Source organism: Anolis sagrei, chromosome 2 (assembly GCF_037176765.1).
Source record: "Anolis sagrei isolate rAnoSag1 chromosome 2, rAnoSag1.mat, whole genome shotgun sequence".
Classification (NCBI taxonomy): Eukaryota; Metazoa; Chordata; class Lepidosauria; order Squamata; family Dactyloidae; genus Anolis; species Anolis sagrei.
In genome coordinates, this window is record NC_090022.1 from 236,990,863 (window position 1) to 237,011,190 (window position 20,328).

General features: G+C 39.8%; 1 protein-coding gene across 2 annotated transcripts in view; it reads left to right on the forward strand.

The window, feature by feature from the left end:
• The window catches only part of FBN2 (fibrillin 2), a 156,461-nt gene that overhangs the window by 86,791 nt on the left and 49,342 nt on the right, over window positions 1–20,328 (forward strand). For both annotated transcript variants that reach the window (XM_060761998.2, XM_067464466.1), the window contains exons 19-25: window positions 57–182; window positions 4,827–4,946; window positions 7,391–7,528; window positions 8,116–8,166; window positions 8,601–8,726; window positions 12,950–13,177; window positions 15,516–15,641. In XM_060761998.2, coding sequence (XP_060617981.2) covers window positions 57–182; window positions 4,827–4,946; window positions 7,391–7,528; window positions 8,116–8,166; window positions 8,601–8,726; window positions 12,950–13,177; window positions 15,516–15,641 — 915 coding nt within the window. The remainder of the gene's footprint in view (window positions 1–56; window positions 183–4,826; window positions 4,947–7,390; window positions 7,529–8,115; window positions 8,167–8,600; window positions 8,727–12,949; window positions 13,178–15,515; window positions 15,642–20,328) is intronic.

A 20,328-nucleotide genomic window follows, 5' to 3' on the forward strand; every position in this document is an offset into this window, starting at 1 on the left:
GGAAATACACCTTAAATTTCAAATGATCCTGAATGTTTGAATCTCTTGTTTTCCAGATATTGATGAATGCTTAGTCAACCGATTACTATGTGATAATGGCTTTTGCCGCAATACACCAGGAAGTTATAGCTGTACATGTCCAAAAGGATACATATTCAGCAGTGAAACAGACACATGTGAAGGTGAGGATCCCAAAGTGAAAAAGTAAAATATGTTACTATTTATTTCACCATTTTTGAGCTTTACAGGATTAATTTGGAATTGAAATAAGGCTGAAACTACCTCATTTACCTAATGGAAGGTAGCATTGCATTTATCAATTACATTACTAACATGCATCAATTAGTTAACTGCCAAGGAGTTATTTTCTGACATTTAAAAATTCTTCCTTTATTTTTTATTCTTTTTTTTTTTTGCATGGAAACTATCGATGTAATAAATCAATTTGCCACACTTGGTTAGACTTTTGATCTCATCATACGGGCTGATTTGCCTGTCATATGCTGCTTCCTCGCCCCTTTTGCCATGGAACCCATTACATAATATACGAGCTCTATGGTGAAAGGGGAAAGGAAGCAGTGTACACTGCCATGGAGGCAACATGGGAGGATATCCAGGCTGTAAATATTTCCCCCATGGCATGGGGCCAGCAGTAAGTTGGGTGATGCAGAGCATGGGGCAATGGGTTCTCCACGCCCCCTGCCAGGACCCCACAGATTTGCCGCAATGCATGATAAATTCCTCATTGAATGTCAGGGAACCCTTTGTTAGACCACATGGAAGGAGTTAAAATTAGAGAAGTTGTTTCGTGCATCTGTAATGCTGAAAAGGAGCAAACAAGTAAAGATGGTTCTGATAGTGAGCCTATTCTCTTGTAGTTTCACTTCCTGGAAGAATTTGGAGGAACGTTCTGGAACTTAGGTGGGAGTTATTTTCTCCCCACCAAGTAGATTGGCTGAGTACTGAGAGCTATTGCTGTTAAATGATCACTATGTCAATGGCCTTCAATTTTCTGCTGGACCATTCAGAAGCATTAATTTGTGCTGCCAAATTATTCTAAATTGGCTTCACTCCAGGTAAACATAGCCAACTTCTGAGCTAATTTGGTAATGTCCAAAAATGTCTCTGTGTTTATGAAGTTGCAGCCATTTCTGTTTCCCATGTAGTTCTGACAGAAACTTAAAATGTTTCATGAACTTTATTGAATGTAATAAAACCGTTTAAAATCAGATTGCTGTTATTTGGGTTGTATAAGGATATAGTGCCATTTTTCCATGGAACTTAATGAGTCCCCTTCCCCAATGGTGTTACTTTGTTCATTGCTAAAATTTGCTATAAATCTGGGGATGCACAGGGAACTTAGTGGTGTAGAAAAAGGGTACGTCCAGTTATCTAATGGAAGCCTACTACTGTGTCTTTGAATGTAATCCTACATTTATTGCAAATGTTTGTTCAATTGGCCTTGTTTTTTATGTTTTAGTATAATGGGGGTGTTTATTGTAGTCTAAAGCCTGAAATAATACAACAGGGAGATGCTCACTCTATCTATTTATCTTGATATTTAACTTCAAAGCTCAACTTTTACTATAAACATGCTCACACAGCTGAACGTTGAATCTTGAACACAAACAACAAAACATAAATCATTAAAATGTAATCAAAATGGTCAGCACCAACTTTGACTTTGAAATAAAAGGCCAAAATTGAGGGCATGTTTTGTTTGAGCAGAAATAAGTTTACAAAGGAAAAACTGGTTAATGTTAATGTACCCTTTATTGCTCAGTTCCCTTTCAATAGTTTACTAAAACAGCCTGTGTTTTAAGTAAAAGTCAATGCCTTTTTACTGATCAGCAAAATTTCATTAAATATTACAGTATTCAATAGTCCTCATTCGTTTGTATAATGAAAGGTAAATCTGCCCTTATTCTAATGAGATAATGTTTCAGTCTTTCTTGCCCTGGTATACTTAGAATTACTTTTTAGTAATCACACACAATGGTTCAAGTGCCTGCTTTTTAAAAACAAACATAATGAAAAGAGTATAGCTGAATAACTTTGGTGCATCTACTCAGAAGTAAATCTTGCTCAATTCAGGGTGCTACCAGATAGCACAAAAATGTTGGTTTTTAATAGGAGTTAAAAAAAAACCCCCAGGATCTGACTGTAAGCCCCCACACAGACCTGTCAGTCCTGGGATTGGGTCCCCCACTGTCCTCACAGGCTTCCTCTGTATCAGAACAAGATGGAGGGTGGACAGAGGACATCCTGCGGAAATCACTCTGTTATGCACTGAACCATATATGTGCACATCTGAATATCTCAACATAAATATAAGCAGATTCATATATGCGCATATGAGATTCAGCGCATAACAGAGGGATTAAAAACAATTCTGCCAGATTTCTCTCTTTCCCAATTGTTTATTCAAGCTCTGTTTAATATTATAAACAACCTATGGAGGAGGGGTGGCAGTGCCATTCTCCCCTTCCTCACTCCCCCTCCTGCATAAAATAGGCTCCTTACTAAGCATGGAATGTTCCCTTTTCTCAGTTGTACCTCTAAATGATTAATTCCTCCTCAGAAGTTCTGTGTGTCATTTTGAGGTGCCATGGAGCAAAGGGCACACTTCATTGTTGTTGGTAGTGGTGTTGCTTTTGCTACTGCTTTTGCTAGTGTACTACATCTTAAATCGAAAGATCTCAGGGTGGCTTACAAGTACAAGAGAAAAAACTGGAATATATTCTTGAACACAGAGGTTTGTGGCTATGTGAAGTGAGAGGAAAAGAAAGAAAAGTCTTTGGGTGGATCTACACTGACCCACTATCCTGAGGTCAATCCACTTCAGAGGCAGGAGGTCCTCTCGACTGACCAGTAGTATTGAAAGTGGCTTGCCACTGCTGGATGGCCACTCTTACCACCCTCTCCCGTTCTCCATGTCTCTGTATCCTATTAGTTGGCCCTCATCTGCTATGATGTCAGCCAGGACTAAGAAACAACATCAAGTAATTTCTGGTGTACTTATGGGGACAGCATTTTTTGTAGAATAAACAATGAATTATGGGAGCTTTAGTGCTTGTGTTCTTTTTCTGTGTGATGAGAACACATTAGGAATCTGTTTATGATTTTAATAGACAAACAGATGGGGAAGAATTAGTTAGAAATTCCATCTCCTGAAAGCTGGTTTTCTATTTTAAGTACTGGATTAAAGCCCTAATTACTGGAATTGAAAAAGAAGAAGAAATATCAGAGTCAAACAGCATTGTGACAATGTCGTATGAATGCTGGTCCTCAGTTCTAATTTTTTTATTTTATATTTGTCATGTATTTATTTATTTATCAGCATTTAAAACATTCTGGTAATGCCAGAGCAATGTGATATATTGGTATTTCATTGTTGCTAATATTATTGACTTTATTTATGCCTAGGCTTTCCCCAAAGCAAGCGAACTTACAAATTAAAATGTATAGGCAGCTCATGAAGTAAAATTACATTTTATGTCACTGTTTGCCATCAGTTCTGTAAAATCTGGAATGGAAATAATATGGTACCTTAATTGTATGACACAAAAAAAAGCCATAAAAAAGAGAAAATATCAACAAAGCTTTGAGATGGGAATAAGGAGATAGAGTTGCATATCCAATTCAAAGGGAGTCCAATACATTATTCAGGATAAGGGGCATTTATTTTTATACAACTTTAGTGTTTTTTTCAGCTTATGAGGTTTTGGGGTTTTTTTTGTTTTTGTTTATGGATGGGTGGCATCCTTGAAGTGACTGGCTTGACCTTGAAGGAGCTGGGGGTGGTGACAACCAACAGGGAGCTCTGGCGTGGTCTGGTTCACGAGGCCATGAAGAGTCAGAAGCAACTGAACGAACAACAAGTGTTTTTTTAAATTACATATTAGTATGCATGTATTCAGTACTCAATTAGCTCTTAAATGGGTTTATGGATTAGTTTTAGTTCTTAGTCCCTCCTAAATGGACATAATTTCAACTAAAATCTATTCCATACCTGAGTGACATCATGAACCTCCTGTTTGGATTAATATGTCTGATTTGATATAATAATGCTTATATCCAAAGGGATATTTATGAACTGCAAAGACATAGTTGAATATAGAGAACCATTCTTCAGAGATTAAATAATTAGTTATTTTTAAAATGTTTGAACTAATAAAAGGTATTGTCAGGTACAACTTTATACAGACCTGCTTTAAAAACATCACTTGGAAAAATGGAGAAGGCACGGAGAATTGGGTGAAATAAAACAAATAGAATATGGAGATTATTTACCATATCATTGTTGGGGTATTGTTTTTGAGCAGCTTCCGGGACTGTGCACAGACATCTTTCTAATGGTTAATTTCTCACAGTGTTGTCTTAATTTTCATGAAACCTTATGGAGCCATAAATGACAGAAATAATAAGGCCTTTGAATTGAGCATTTTGTGGTAGGGAATGTATTGCTCTCTTAAAATGGATTCTGGTTTTTCACAAGACAATTACATTTGATTCTGAAAAGCCTTTTCAGTCCAAGTTCTTGGAAGTTTCTAACTTGTGTAAAGCAGCCAATTAATTAGCACTTGCAAAACTATGCAAAGCCTTTTGTACTCATACGAACCGCCTGCCCTACATTCTCTGTGTTATAGATACTTAGCTTAGTTCTTTTTTTAAAAAAAACCTAAGTTTTCCAGACATTCTGGCATAACAAGGTTCATGGCAGGGCTTATTCATGGCATGGTTTATACATGGCAGGATTTATACATCATAATATTTTCCAGAAACACATGGCATGTCTAACAGTGTCTTTTCCTTCTGGATTATAGATATAAATGAATGTGAGAGCAGCCCTTGTGTCAACGGTGCATGTAGGAACAATCTAGGTTCTTTCATCTGTGAGTGTTCATCTGGCAGCAAACTAGACTCTACAGGATTCATATGTATTGGTAAGTCTACTAGTCTGTTTTACTCCTTAAAGAAGAAGAGGAATTCAGTTGACTTCATAAAACAGAAAATAATTGTGATGGGTAATGTCCAACTAATAATGTAGTGGGTATCATTCCTTAGAAGGATTTCCTGGCTTCGTAACAAAAGGGATCAGATCCTCTGCCACTTCACAGCAATATCAGATTTCAGGAGAGGTTTCTGATGACAATAATTCACGTTGTATTTTATTCTAGATTTGTTCAAGACTAAAACTAGTGATTTATGGTATAACTTAAAAATTAGATCCAGTTTGCTACACATCCATTTCTTATTCAATTTCAGAACTTTCATCACTATATCTATCTTTGTCCAAAATTTGCAATAATTTTTATCCTGGGTGGACTTTTTAGTGCAGAAATAGCCCTACAGTGTAGTTATTCTAGAGGACATGTATATGGAAACTCCTTTTATCCCTCACCTCCTAAAATTTCAGGCACCCAGCATTAATGGTTTTCCTTATGTAAGAAAAAAAAGGCACTCACAAATGCTCGCTTTCTCCCTATCATTTTCTTTTTTTTAAATCTTACCTGAATTCTTAGTTCAGGGATATTATTCATATGTGAGATTACAAAAAAAATAAAAATAAAAAAACACTCAGGAAAACAAATGTTAAATGTTCATGCAGAATTTTCTTTCTGAAAATGCAAAAGAACCTGAAACAACAACAGCAACAACCTAAAACAATTTGTTGACATTTTCCCCATTAGGTGTAAGTTTATTCCAACAGAGAAATATGTGACAGTGAAATTTCAGACCAAAGTATATCTGTCAGGACTTTTAAAAATGACAGAAGCAAAGTTGACCTAGCATTGTGCAGCAGTTCCATTGTTGAACTATAATTCAATTAAACCAGAGTTCAGATCCACACTTGGTCATGAGAACCACTAAGTCAGAGTTTCTCAATCTGGGGGTCAGGACCCCTGGGGGAGTCATGATAGGAGTTTCAGAGGGGTCACCAAAGACCATCAAAAGCACATATTGCTGATGGTCTTAGGAACCTCTTTTGCGAAAAGGCTGAATATTTCTCCACCTATCCTTCTCTTTCTTTTTGGAAACAGATGATGACTCCCCACCACCACCACCAACAGCCATCCTCCTGCTGTGATTGTAGGTGAACTATAAATCCCAGCAACTACAACTCCCAAATGTCAATGTTTATTTTCCCCAAACTCCACCAGTGTTCACATTTGGCCATATTGAATATTTGTTCCAAGTTTGGTACAGATCCATCATTGTTTGAGTCCACAGTGCTCTCTGGATGTAGGTGAGCTACAACTCCAAAACTCAAGGTCAATGCCCAGCAAACGCTTCCACTATTATCTGTTGGTCATGGGAGTTCTATGTGCCAAGTTTGGTTCAATTCCATCGTTGGTGGAGTTCAGAATATTCTTTGATTGTAGGTGAACTATAAACCCCGGCAACTACAACTCCCAAATGACAAAATCACACCCCCCCCCCCACCAGTATTCAGATTTGGGTATATCAAGTATTTGTGCTAAATTTGATCAAGTGAATGAAAATACGAAAGTAATTTTATGGTTGGGGGTCACCACAACATGAGGAACTGTATTGAGGGGTCAAGGCATTAGGAAGGTTGAGAAACACTGCACTAAGTGATTTTGAGCAAGTCATATTCTCAGCTCATAGGAAAGCAATGACAAACTTCCTGTGAACAAGTATTTCACAGAAAATCTTGCCATGCATTGGAAGTGACTTGAAGACACAAAAGCTCCTACTACCAAGAAAAATTAATACATTCTTTATGGTAGAACCAGGATTAAGGGCCCTTCTCCTAAAATTCCACATTTGAGCCTGTGCAGAGGACATTTTACTGAACTAGGAGAGATTGGGTGTAGTAATATTTCTCTAAACCCCAAAACATCTGTTTTCTTGGATTTTGTGGATGAGAGTTCATTCTTCTAATAAGACTCAAATGATGGATTTTTATAGCTACTCAGTTGCCACAATCTTACTTTCTTTATATATTTTTTTCTGATAATAATTAACATAAACACCATCATGTACTGCAGAAATAATACAAACCAGATTAACAGTGTTTCACAAATAAAGGATAGAGAATAACATTGGCTCAGTATAGAGAACATTACATGTTGGGTTTGGTGACAGAACATAAAAGTACATTGGAAAGAAAAAGAAGATTTCCTCCTACATATAAGTTTTACACTGCAGTTTGCAGCCCCATACTTGCATTTTATAGTAAAAGGAAACTTGAAAAGAATGGTTTATGTCATCAATTCATTTATAACAAATAGATCAGACTTTTGCAGCTCAGGCTACTAGAAGCACTACAAGACCAGGATGGCTGTAGTTGTTTTCCATTTATAATAAAATGTGTGTATCAAAAAAGAGTGGATAAGCCCTATTTTGTTTTAATTAATTGTAGACAGCCTGAAGGGAACTTGTTGGCTTAATATCCAGGATAATCGTTGTGAAGTCAACATCAATGGAGCCACTCTAAAATCCGAATGCTGTGCTACTTTGGGAGCTGCTTGGGGTAGTCCTTGTGAACGTTGCGAAATAGGTATGACTTTTTTTACTTCATGGTGTTCTCTATCTTATGTGACAGAAGTACCCCACATGATATAATTTCTTTGAAAGAGTTATAAGTGCAGTTTAAAAGTTGACAGCAGGCATTCCTTGCTACAGGGAATTAATTTGCCTATCTGAGACCTGTTAAGGGACTGGGTTTGGTATGTCACAAAGAGCTGCAAAAAAGATGGGGAGGAAATTCATTGAATATAAACCTCTACACATATACACATGAGGGGGGGGGGAGGGGGAGAGAGAGAGAGAGAGAGAGAGAGAGAGAGAGAGAGAGAAGTTGATTGTTTATGTGGATGTGTGATAGAGTGAGAGAAAGAGAAAGTGCGATAGCAATCTCATATAAAAATATTTCCATTGTGTTGAAGTGATTGCATTGTGATCAAATCAGTCAGAAAATCGGATTACAAAAGGTTTATATTGTTTGGAGTGGGAAGAATAGGCAGCTTCAGCATATATCATTCTGTCTTGTCCACATATCTAAATATGTAACTTTTACATTGAATTCATTTTGTAAACATTGGGTTTGCATGTTCTGAAATGACAAGTTTTGTTATTTTTCTATAGACTCAGCATGTCCCAGAGGATTTGCAAGAGTCAAAGGTGTTTCATGTGAAGGTAAGATTATTTTTTGCTAATAGTCCAATTTTCTAAAAAAATAAAAATATACTATATTACCGACATTGCTGTCCTACTACTTTTGTAAACTAGTTTTATCTTCTAATTCTCTGAATCCTGCATACTTAGAAATGAAAATCATTTTTATTTTCCTGATAATTTTATCACAAAAAACTCAGTGGTTCACATTTTTCCTGAAGAATTTCAGAAAGGTATTGAAAAATGTCTTTTAACAATATATTTACTTGAAAACCACTCCTTTGATTAAATAATCAAAACATGTTTTGGCCCAACATAATTCAGTAGAAAACTACATTCTGTAATGTGAAAAAAATAATCCAAAGTCACTCATTTTAAAGAAAATTTTGTTAGGAAAAAAAACAATTCTCAGGGAAGTGGAGGACAATAAAAAACATATTTGTATTTTATATCAGATGTAAATGAGTGTGATGTTTTCCCTGGTGTGTGCCCTAATGGACGATGTGTCAATGGGAGAGGATCTTTTCACTGTGAGTGTCCTGATGGTCTGACACTGGATGGAACAGGCAGAGTGTGTTTAGGTAAGTGCTGAAGATGTCCTACTAGCATAAGATACTTAATTTAACCAGATTGCATATGAACGTCATTCTCAGGGTACGTGTATCTTGAGGCTTCCCTATGCCTCTAGCATGAATAATGGGTTACCAGTTAAAGAGTGTTGGTAACATGCACGTCTATTCAGACTTTCTCATATTTTGTTAGAGGAAATCATAAAATCAAAGCCCTTCCTTGTTCTTTTTAGAAATATCTTCTGACATTGTTTGCAGAGAAAAAATACAAAAATAGTACTATTTGCTAAGCAATGTTTGAATTGTTGGAAACAACCACTTGGGGGGGGGGGGAGGAAAACATTGTGGCAATAGATGAAAGAACATTAAAGGAGTCATTGGTGGGAGTTTAAGGGTGCTTCCACACAGGGCTTAAACCTGCATGGAAGCAGATTTAAGTCCCCACAAGCTGCCCAAAACCTGGGCTTTCTTGGGGAGGGTAGCTACATGCCATGCTGATAACAACTGAGATAGCATACTACCCAGAAGCCACCCACAATAAACCCTAAAAAGTAAAAAAAAAAAGCCTGGCCACCATTACAGTCTTCTTTGCACCCTCCTGGCATGAGGAAATGACATGCCAGGAGACTGGGGGGGGGGGCAGTCCCCCCCCCCCACGGTGTACTAGCATGTCATTTCCTCACACCAGAAGGGTGCAGGGAAGATTGTAATGATGGCTGCGTAAGTTTTTAAAACTTTTTATGGGTATATGGGTTGCTATGGGGGGGGGGAGGTGTAGGTGCCATCTGGGACCTTTGGGCTCTAAGAACCCAAAAAGGTTCATAATAGCAAATGGTGACTCACCCCCAGGTAGTCCCAGGACTACCCATAAGTGACTACCCACAAGCCCAATACCTGATTAGACCCTGGCTTTTCAAGAAGGCCCAGATCTAATGGGGTATTTAATTAATTTGGTTTTACTGGGAGTGTTGTTTCTACACCTCCGGTAAAAACCCAGACAGGATGCACAATAGGGACGTGTCTGGATGGGCCCCTAGATTTCCAAGTTTATTCCAGGTTAAACTGCTTTATCCTGAGACATCCTGTCTGAATGGGCTCTGTGGGGAGTGAATATGTCTGAGGTATTTGAGGGAAATGAACTGACATAACTGGCTTGAATATTCTTGTATATTTGGAAATAAGCGCTGAAACCAGATAAAGCAGCCACCATTCTGTATTTTGAAAAATTTGAACTGCTTGTTACTTTGTTAAATATAATTTTGGGCACATCAACACTGATGGAATAGCCCTGGATCAACTGCATAGAGCTGATTGGGATAACATCAGACAACACCACCTTAATGCAGCCTGGTCTCCCATTAACAAAATTCTGGTATAATCTCTGGCTAGAATATGAATCCTACCTGTCAGCCATCACCTGCAGTGACATCACCTTGGGAAATTTATTTATTTATTTACTATATTTATACCCAACCCTTCTTACCCCAAAAGGGATTCAGAAGAGCTTACAAACTGTGGCAAAAATTCAATGCTGCATCATACACACAATATGAACATACAGTATCAAATTATAAAAAAGTTAAAACATATAAACTGTTAAAACAAATAAATACAATAAAACAGATTTAAAATATACAAAGTGCCAAGTTATTATTTCCATACTTCTTGGTTTTCCCATAGTCATCATTCAGACTGCTAGGTTGAGGTCAAATTCTGTATTACCCTACTCCCCAAACACCTGTGTACAAAACCAGGTCTTTAACTGTTTTCTCAAGACCAGGAGGGATGAAGCCAGTCTGATGTCACTGGGGATGGGGTTTCATAGCTGAGGGGCCACCACTGAGAAGGCAATGTGTCTCATCCCCACCAGTTGCACTTGCAAAGGGGATGGGATTGAGAGCAGGGCCTCCCTAACAGATCTTAAAGTTCTAGTTGGCTCATAAAGGGAGATACGTTTGGATAGGAATATTGGACCAGAACCGTTTTTGAGCTATTAGCGAAGGAAGGGCATTCAGTGAAGCAGAGCAATCAGTAAAGGGAGGGGCAGGGAAGGGGTGATTCCTAATATGCAACCCCTCCCCCCCCCCGATGTCATCCCATCGCCTCAACCAATGCCACTGCATGTGCTGGCTAACAGGTAGGATCCATGACATCTCCAAGACAACCATGACACGGAGGACAAGAGGGGGTAGTAAGAGTGCCAATTGAGCAGCAGTGAATTAAATTTATGCTGTTAAATGATCAAGACTCCACTTTTGCAGCTGTCTGGGAGGGGGGGCTTTCTGACCCATTCCGGGGCCCTGGTATAGTGGACCGGTGGAGGCCTGTCCTCTGATTGGCTTCCTTAAGTTTGGAACATAAGTCAAGCTTACCATTAGAGGTATTAATTGTAAAATAAATTTGTCGACATTATCTGGAGTCCCATGACCCAAATCAAAGTAGTGATCTAAGCCGGGACCATAGGGAAGGGTGGAAGTGGTAGACATGCAAGATTAGTAATTACAGACCAGCATAGATAGGTTGACATTGCATGTCTGTGTTATCCTTTACTTGGGAGCAGGAAAAGCTCTTTAATCTTTACAGGCTTAAGGGCCATTTTAAGATAACTAAAGATACTGTTTTGAGATTTCAGAAGGAGAACCCAAAATTTAGGCTTAAATCAGCTGAACAACACAGCAATAAATTTAATAAAACCTTGTTTAATAAAACCTTGTTTAATATGTTAAAAGAGAGAAAAAACTTACAGGAAAAATCTGCATTTTTGTACATAGAGTTGATAGTATATTGGAAAACATACAGCTCACTCTAATATACTTCTATTGAAACATATGTGAGATTTTGAAAAGAAGACCTAATGGCTTTAAATGGCATTCAGTTTCAGATTTCAAGAGTAGGTAGATCTTTTTGTATTTATTAGACAGTAAGTTCTAGTTTGATCAGTGGGGATAATCCAATCAAATGTGCATGTTAAGCATTTTAGGACAGAAAATCTGAAGAGAAGAATAGTTACGTAATGCCCCATGACATGTATCCATTGGGATGAACTATTAGTAACATTTCATCTGTTTTCATTTTGGGAAGAACTTTAAATTTGAAGCATGTTAAATTTGAAGGTATGGAGGGATTGGGGGCAGTTTCTGGATTTTGGGTGTTTATTAGTTTGTTTGCAATTGTACTTTCCATCTGCTATTTCTAAGAATTTCACAATAGATTTGTACTTGTTAGATGCCAGGATTTCTTTTTTTATATAAAGAAGTTGTAAACATATTGAATTCATTTAAGAGATGCTATGCCCCAAAAGAATGAAAATTAGAAACAAAGCTGTGCCCTGTTTCCACAAACACAAAATAAAATGTACAAATTCCTCACCATGCAGCAATATAAAAATACACCCAGGAAAGGCAATTGAAATAAAAAGAACCAGCTCGGTTTCTGTGGAAATTATTAAAAAGCAGTACCTAAGGAAACTGTTCTGCCTAGGGCAGTGGTTCCCAATCTTTTTTTTAACCAGGGACCACTTGACCAGGGACCACTCTCCAACATTAGTACCAAAAGAGTTACAAATAAGTTTTTGGTCAAGTTTAGATTTGGTTGGTTATTTGGGGTGATGTTTCAGAAAATTGTATTGGATAGACCACATCAGCTCTAGTTTCTGAAACAACATACGCCATCCGGTAGTCGCCATATTTAATAATCTAGAGCTGATGTAGTAGTAGTAATCTTTCATTGGTAGTCAGCCTCTCCCCTCCCAACATCCCTACTATAAGAGGGTTTTACAAGACCAGTCACTCTCATTCCCGCCTGGTTTCGAGGCAACGTTGTAGTAATGGTGAGGCCATGGACCATATTTTCATTCTTGTGGACCACTGGTGGTGAATGGACCACAGGTTGGGAACCACTGGCCTAGGGGGACAGAGGACTATATCCTAAAGTAAGACTTATTATTCCCAATGAAAATGGGAAACTTCTAAATGTAGTGATCTAAGTATAATTGTATAAAATAGATGAATAAAACACACTCCTTGTTTTTTTAATTAGTGCTATTGTTAGTTTTTGTCACTTGTTATGTTGTTGTTGTTGCTGCTGTTCATGATTGCATTTTCTGGTGTTTAGTTATGTGTTTTCCCAAACCAGAAGTTGGATGGCCAAGATAAGCTATTTATTGGTATTGTGAATGTTTCGGGATTGAGTCCTCATTGCTTGGACATGTGTAACTACATTTATTAAATATGCAGATATGCGAATGGAACAATGCTACTTGAAGTGGGATGAAGATGAATGTGTCCACCCTGTTCCTGGAAAGTTTCGGATGGACACCTGCTGCTGTGCTGTAGGTGCTGCCTGGGGCTCAGATTGTGAAGAATGTCCCAAACCTGGAACAAAGGAATATGAAATATTGTGTCCAAGAGGACCAGGCTTTTCAAACCGAGGAGATATTTTAACTGGAAGGCCATTTTACAAAGGTAAAATTAGAATATTTGGGTTAAAAAGTAATTAAATGATGCTGAATGTTAGAAATGGGAAATTTTCATCATTACAGTATGCACTTCATAGTTGAAATGGTTTAATTTGTCTAGCAATTGTTAATAAATTTGTTATTTAAAGCTCTAGTGTTGGCGAAGCCATAGGATTAACAAAAGTTGTCATTTTTGACCTTGTTGCTATTGCTTCCTTAAAAAGGAATTTTTGCCATCCTCCAACCTAGACATTACTGCCATGTGAACTGCAAAGTAATAATAATAATAATAATAATAATAATAATAATAATAATAATCTTTATTTAAGGGAAAAAGCCCATTATGTGATTGTTACCTGGAAATGATGGAAGAACAACTGATCTGTCAAGAAACATGGCATCTTGTTTTCCACCCTCATCTGCATTACTCTCTTTTTCTATCCCTACCAGTAAACACAGCCACTTCAAATGCCTTGTTTGCTAAATGTTAATAAAAACGTATTTCAGTCAAAGGTCACTGGAGCATGACAAGTATAGCAGTTAGTGGATAGTTACAAAGATTGGTTAGTTGAGACTTCTTGATTTGAAAATTTTCAGTATCTCTAGGCATATATGTGGAGTTTATTTCCAAGAGGTACAAATCCATCTGAACAACTTTTACAGAAACTGAAGAAGAAAAAAACATATGCATTCTATTGCTATAAAAGGCAGTTTCCCAAGCTCTGTACTAAACTGATTTGATATATTTTGGTAGTTTTGATCTGTAGATAATATTCTTTTCCTAACCAATAATGTTCTGCCACCTATAACTCATTTGGGGGGGGGGGGGAGGATTTGGTACCATTTGGAAACAAACTCCACATATAGAATGCCTTTTCTGTGTAATTGAATAACTACATGTTTTGTGTTTCCCAATCCCAATTAAATACATTCTGAAGGTTTCACTAGTAAAGTACATGCTTTGTAAGTAGGGATCAGGGTCCTAAATTTAATCTGTGGATACTTCGGCTTTAATGATTAGGCATTTTCTGCATCCATCATAACTTAACTGTATTATTAAGATTGGGCAAAAAAAGTAGAGGAAGAAGAAGGGTCTGGCATAAAGCAGAACCGAAATATTGGACAGAAAAAGAGAGGGGGGGGGGGTTCCAATAGAAAAAGAAATAGTATCAGTATAATGTCTTGATTATCCAAATACATAGCACTATGGGAGCAATGCAGTGAATTGTTGTTTCACATCCAAGTAATATTATATATAATTGAATGTTATACTATAATATATGTGAGAAACCAATCCAGAATATAGCCAGTCATAGAGAGGTTATTTAAAAGTCACATTGCATCCCCTCAACCTAGCAAAGCTTCAGAAACTTCCTTTCCATTACAGAAACATAGGGGACACCTACCTTTCAGGTCTCATGGCCTGACATTGTGAAAAAGCATTGGCAGCTTGAAGGCCTTGGATTCTGCTAAGAAAACAAATCACTCTCTGCAACTTCATTGCATTACAGGAATTATCATTCTTCATCTGTATTAAACTCAGTTTTTATTCTGCTTCACAGTCCCAACTCTTCTGCTCCAGGCCTAGTATACCCCCTCCCCCCACCCACTTCTCTGCTGCCTTCCCAAAGAAATAATAACCATATGTTACATTGCAATTATAGGGTTTTTTCTTCTGACATGTCAGACCTTTCTATTTTGCTGAATGTTAGCAGAAGGAAAGTAACCACATTAACAAATTTGAATGGATTTGAATGGCTGAATTAACCAAAACATTTTAAATATAGCTCATATGAAGGAATGAACATGTTTTACAAAATATATCTTTGTCTCCTAGATCACCTTGTGAGCAATAGAGTATTATCTGAAAATAAATAATTTGTGTTTACAATCTACCCCTTTGATCTTTTCTATTAGGCAGCCTGGAAAAAAATGCTTATATAAGAATTGATATCCTTTACTAAACAGCTATTTCCCCAAACTCTCTTGCTAATATGACCCGTTTGTTTCCTGTGTTGACACCCAATATGTTTTCCTTGGTTTCCCTCTTAACTACTTATCCACAAGAACCATTGTTGCAGACTTAAAATGTTCATGATTATGTTTATGTACCTAATGCTGTCATCAGAATTTGACAGGTGACTTGAAGACACATGCACATACAAACTGTTAACAGAATAGAGTGTGAAACCCCACTACCGAAATGAATCATTTCATGTGTTTACTAGAATAGATTGCAGTGTTAAAGTTCACTGAAATAAAATAATATCTTTGAGTGAGTGCTGTTTATGTGACAGATGAGTACAGTTGGACAAATATGTAAATATATCAATTTTCCATTACAGATATTAATGAGTGCAAAGTGTTCCCTGGCATGTGCACAAATGGCAAATGCAGAAACACAATTGGAAGTTTTAAATGTAGATGTAACAGTGGATTTGCATTAGATATGGAAGAGAGAAACTGTACAGGTAAGTAAAATGTGGAACACCTTTTACAAAGCATAGAAATACACCACTTCTAAAGAAAAGTAGTTACACAAGTTTGTGAATATGAGACTTGGAATAGCAATGGATTTTTAAATATGTTTCTTGGCTCAATATTTTGCCGTGTGTGTGTGTGTGTGTGTGTATTTGTTTGGCAACGGTTATGGGAAGTGGGATTTCAGTAGAGAAATATCCTCGATCATAATTCCTACTAAAACTTATAGACACCTGTGTTTTTTCTTTAGAAACAGTCTCAAAGCATTTCTAACATCTGCTATGTAAAGATGGACAAAGTGCAGTCTCCCAGAGCAATTTTTGAGAACCCCCAGGGGTTAAAAATACTCTCTTTTTTGCTATAATTACTTTGTTTTATTTTGTTTCAAAATGCAGTCTAGCAGATGTGGAAGGTACTTCCAGCATATTAGGAAGCACTTGAGTTAACAAGGGGTTGAAAACCTTTTTTGTGATTTTTCCTCAAAACAACTCAGCGTCCTCTGAGGGATGGGATGGGGGAATTTCCATCATATTTTTTGTGCTTCTGGCCAATTTAGGCCCCGGATATACCTTTTCTGAGACAGAAAGCAAACAAGAAATAAGTTCTTTTCATTTCATGTTGTTAAAAAGGCATCTCCTAGGCCTAAAATGGCAAGGAAAACATAGAAATGAGCCTGTTAAAGTGCATTAGTGGAGAAAATAGAAATTGTTTGTTTGTTTGTTTGCTTGCTTGTTTATATATTTATTCTTCGTGTCCTCTGCGAAATCCACACCTATGGGTTTCCCTTCGCGCATGTGCAGAAATCCGGAACATTCTAAGTTTGATGAAATAAAAAATGATTATTTTGAGGCTCCGCCCCCCTCCCCGCCCCCTCGTATATATATCCCGCCGTGTGCGGATGAGCTCTAGTTCATTTTTCCGCGCTAATCAGGCAGCATCTCGGAACGTTCTCTCTCCATTCTACCGGCTGGGCTTGACTTAAGGACTGTTTTTACTACCTCCGTCTCCTCTCCAACCCTGACTCGGACTGGCTGACTACTCTTTTGATTACAAGCTAAGCATGTCTTCTCCTTATTTCAAAAACTGCTCGGCCTGCGGGGCTACCCTCCCCGAGGCCGATAAGCACTCCAAATGCTTACTATGCTTGGGAGAGGCTCATAATCCCCAGTCATGCGACATTTGCCTCAGCTTTACAGCTAGAGCTCGCAAAGGCAGAGATAGCCGTTTGAAAGCGCTGTTATATGAGCACGCTTTGGCTCCTCAGGCTTCTTCTGCCCCCTCCCATTCCTCCCCAACCCAAGAGCCCCCTCAGCCTTCCTCTCCACGTGCTGGAGATAGGCGAGACCCGGGCCAGGCGAGCGCTTCCTCAGTGGAGCCGCCGAGAAAAAAATCCAAGCCCTCAAAACAAGCTGCGAGGGCGACAAAAACAAAAGAGAAAGCCTCAAAGCAAAAAAAGGGACGGCAACTCACTGGCGAGCAGCCCTTGAGCCCCCCTACCCTGGAACCGATGCCCCATCTCTCCGGTTCCGTCACACAGCTTCAGGATCCCCTTCCCTCCTTGCTCCATTTGGAAGATCCTTCCTACCTTCCCCCGCTGGAGCTCCTGGATCCGCTGCAAACTGATCCTAATACGGAGCTTTCTCCTCCTCCCCTCCCTCCCTCCCAGTCATCTCCTCCTCCCTCCCCCAGCCCTCCGGATTCGCCGGTACCGAGGGAGACTCCTCCCTCAGAACAGCAAGCTTCAGCAGCGCGCGTTCCGCGCTGCCGCCAGCGCTCTCTCTCCCCTTCCCCTCATCCCTCTCCTAGCCCCCACCCTTCTAAAAGGGCCAGACACGAACAATATCATCCTTATAGCCCACAGGATTACCCTTATCACCTCTACCCTCCCCCTCCTCCTTACCCTATGTACCCCTTCTACTATCCCCCTCCCCCCAACCCCACCAGGGACTACAGTGCCCATTATCCACCCCAGTTTGGATACCCACAACCCCCACATGCAGCCCCTACAGCCACACTTTCTCATCCTCCAGAGGAACACATTGCTCCAGACCCCCCCCCCCAACCACTCCAAGACCCCCTCATTCAGACTCACCAAGAATCAGAGATAGTGGACTTGGAATCAACAGATGAGACTCCACTTATACATGAACCACTCCCAGACCCTGACCCTTCTCCCAAGAACTTGGAAGAATTTAAAAAATTCTCTGCCCTGCTAATAAGGCTAGCTAGGACCCTAAATCTGGCTACACCTGAACCCACAGACACTGTGGTAGACCCCTGCTTTACTTCTACTGAACAACAACAGCCCATGTCTACTGTGTTGCCCACCTTACCATTTCTACTAAAAATTTTAAAAAATACTGGAGTCGCTCCGGCTATGATCCCGGCAACTCCTAAAAGAGCAGAAAATTTATACCGTATTGATCTCTCCGCAGCTTCATGGCTTTCTAAAATGCCTAAAGCAAACTCCATTGTAACTGATGCTCAACCAAACCCTGTCCAAACTAACCAGACCTCTCCCTCTGATAAAGAGGGAAGGAAACTTGACTCCATGGCCAAGAAATTCTATTCCTCAGCATGCTTGTTTGCACGCATGGCTCATTATGGGGTTTATATGAGTGTATATCAAACCCACCTATGGAACAAAATATCACCCTACCTGGAACTGTTACCTCCAGCTGATCAGCCACTGGCTCTAGCTTTTAAGCAAGAGGCCCTACTTTTGTCATCTTTACAAAAGGATCTTGCAAGAAATACAGCAGACACTGCTGGCAAACTCATTGCAGGCTCGGTGGCCCTTCGCCGCCATGCCTGGCTAAGGGCTGCTATCCTCTCTCAATCACAACGCAACCTCATCGAAAACCTGCCTATGGACGAAGCAGGACTTTTCAACCCGGAGACTGATTCGCAACTCGAGCATTCTCATAAAATGAAACAAACGGTCTTCAAATATGACCAACAACCTCACTCTTACCAACGCCAACGATGGGGCTCATATTACTACCGCCCTCATTACTACAACAGACCTTATAACACCTCCTTCTACAGAGGACGACAGAGATCTTACACCCAGTCTACAGCCCCGAGACGGCCTCAGCTTCCTTTCAGAGGTCAGTACCGTGGTACCAGACCCTCCAATAACAATAAACGTCGTTTTTAGCACATCACTAACCATTACCACTCATCCTTCCATACACACACCACCATTCACATACTTCAATAGACTACAGCCGTTTCTTCCAGCATGGCAATCTATCACCACAGATGCCTGGGTTTTGGACATAATTGAAAGAGGATATGCGATAGAGTTTGACACATACCCACCTGTTGGAAAGGTCCTCCTTACACAACCCTCCCAGGAGATTTGGGAAGAGATACACTCGCTCCTTCAAAAGGGCGCCATATCTCCCAACCCCACACACAATACCGACACCTGCTTTTTTTCTCGATACTTCCTAATAGACAAGAGGGACGGGGGACTACGCCCCATCCTAGATCTTCGTAGGCTTAATACCTTCATCACACCACGCAAATTCCGCATGGTTACACTTCCTAACATACTACCCTTCATCCCACCGGGAGCGTGGCTAGCGACGGTGGATCTACAAGATGCCTACTTCCATATCTCAATTAGGAACTCCCATCGCAGGTTCCTCACCTTTGCAGTGCAAGACAAACACTTCTCGTTCAACTCCCTCACGTTTGGCTTGTCCACCGCACCCAGAGTGTTTACAAAATGCATGTCAGTCATAGCGGCGCACCTCCGCCAACAAAACATCGTGGTTTTTCCTTACCTGGATGACTGGTTATTTTGTTCTATATCAAAAACGCAACTGTGCAAAGATATTCATTACGCCTTATCTCTTCTACAGGACTTGGGTCTGGTTGTGAACCAGGAAAAATCCCATCTCACCCCAACCCAACGAATCCAGTTCATCGGAGCCATCATAGACTCCACCCTCCAAAAGGCCTTCCTTCCAGACGACCGTTTCACCAACCTTCAGCAATCAATCCTAAATCTCCAACAATCCCGTCGGGCCTCGGCCTGGGCTATCCAGTCTATCCTTGGACACATGTCATCTACCACAAATGTAACCCCATTTGCCCGCCTAAAGATGAGGCCGCTGCAGAGATGGTTCATCAAGTCATTCGACCCCCTACGAGAATCTCAATCCCGAATCCTATACCCACCCCACTCCGTCCTCCACTCCCTCTCATGGTGGACAAAGCAATACAATGTTCAATCGGGTATGCCTTTCACCCAACCTCACCCATCCATGTCCCTCACGACAGACGCCTCCAACTCGGGCTGGGGAGCGCACCTCAAAGGTTTCAAAGTGAGCGGCCACTGGTCCCCTCAGGACCGAAACCTACATATAAACGCACTCGAGATGATGGCGGTAGAAAAGGCCCTCAGAGCCTTTGTCCGCATCGTTTCGAACCGCAAACTCCAAATTGTGACAGACAACACTGCAGTCAAATACTACATCAACAAACAAGGGGGAACACGCTCTCACACCTTACTAGCCATATCGACACGAATTTGGGAATGGTGCATCCAGAGGAACATCCTCCTCACAGCCATCCACCTACCAGGCCAGGACAACATACTGGCGGACTCTCTAAGCAGGTCCTCAAAGAACAACCACGAGTGGCAACTACATCCCACACAATTCA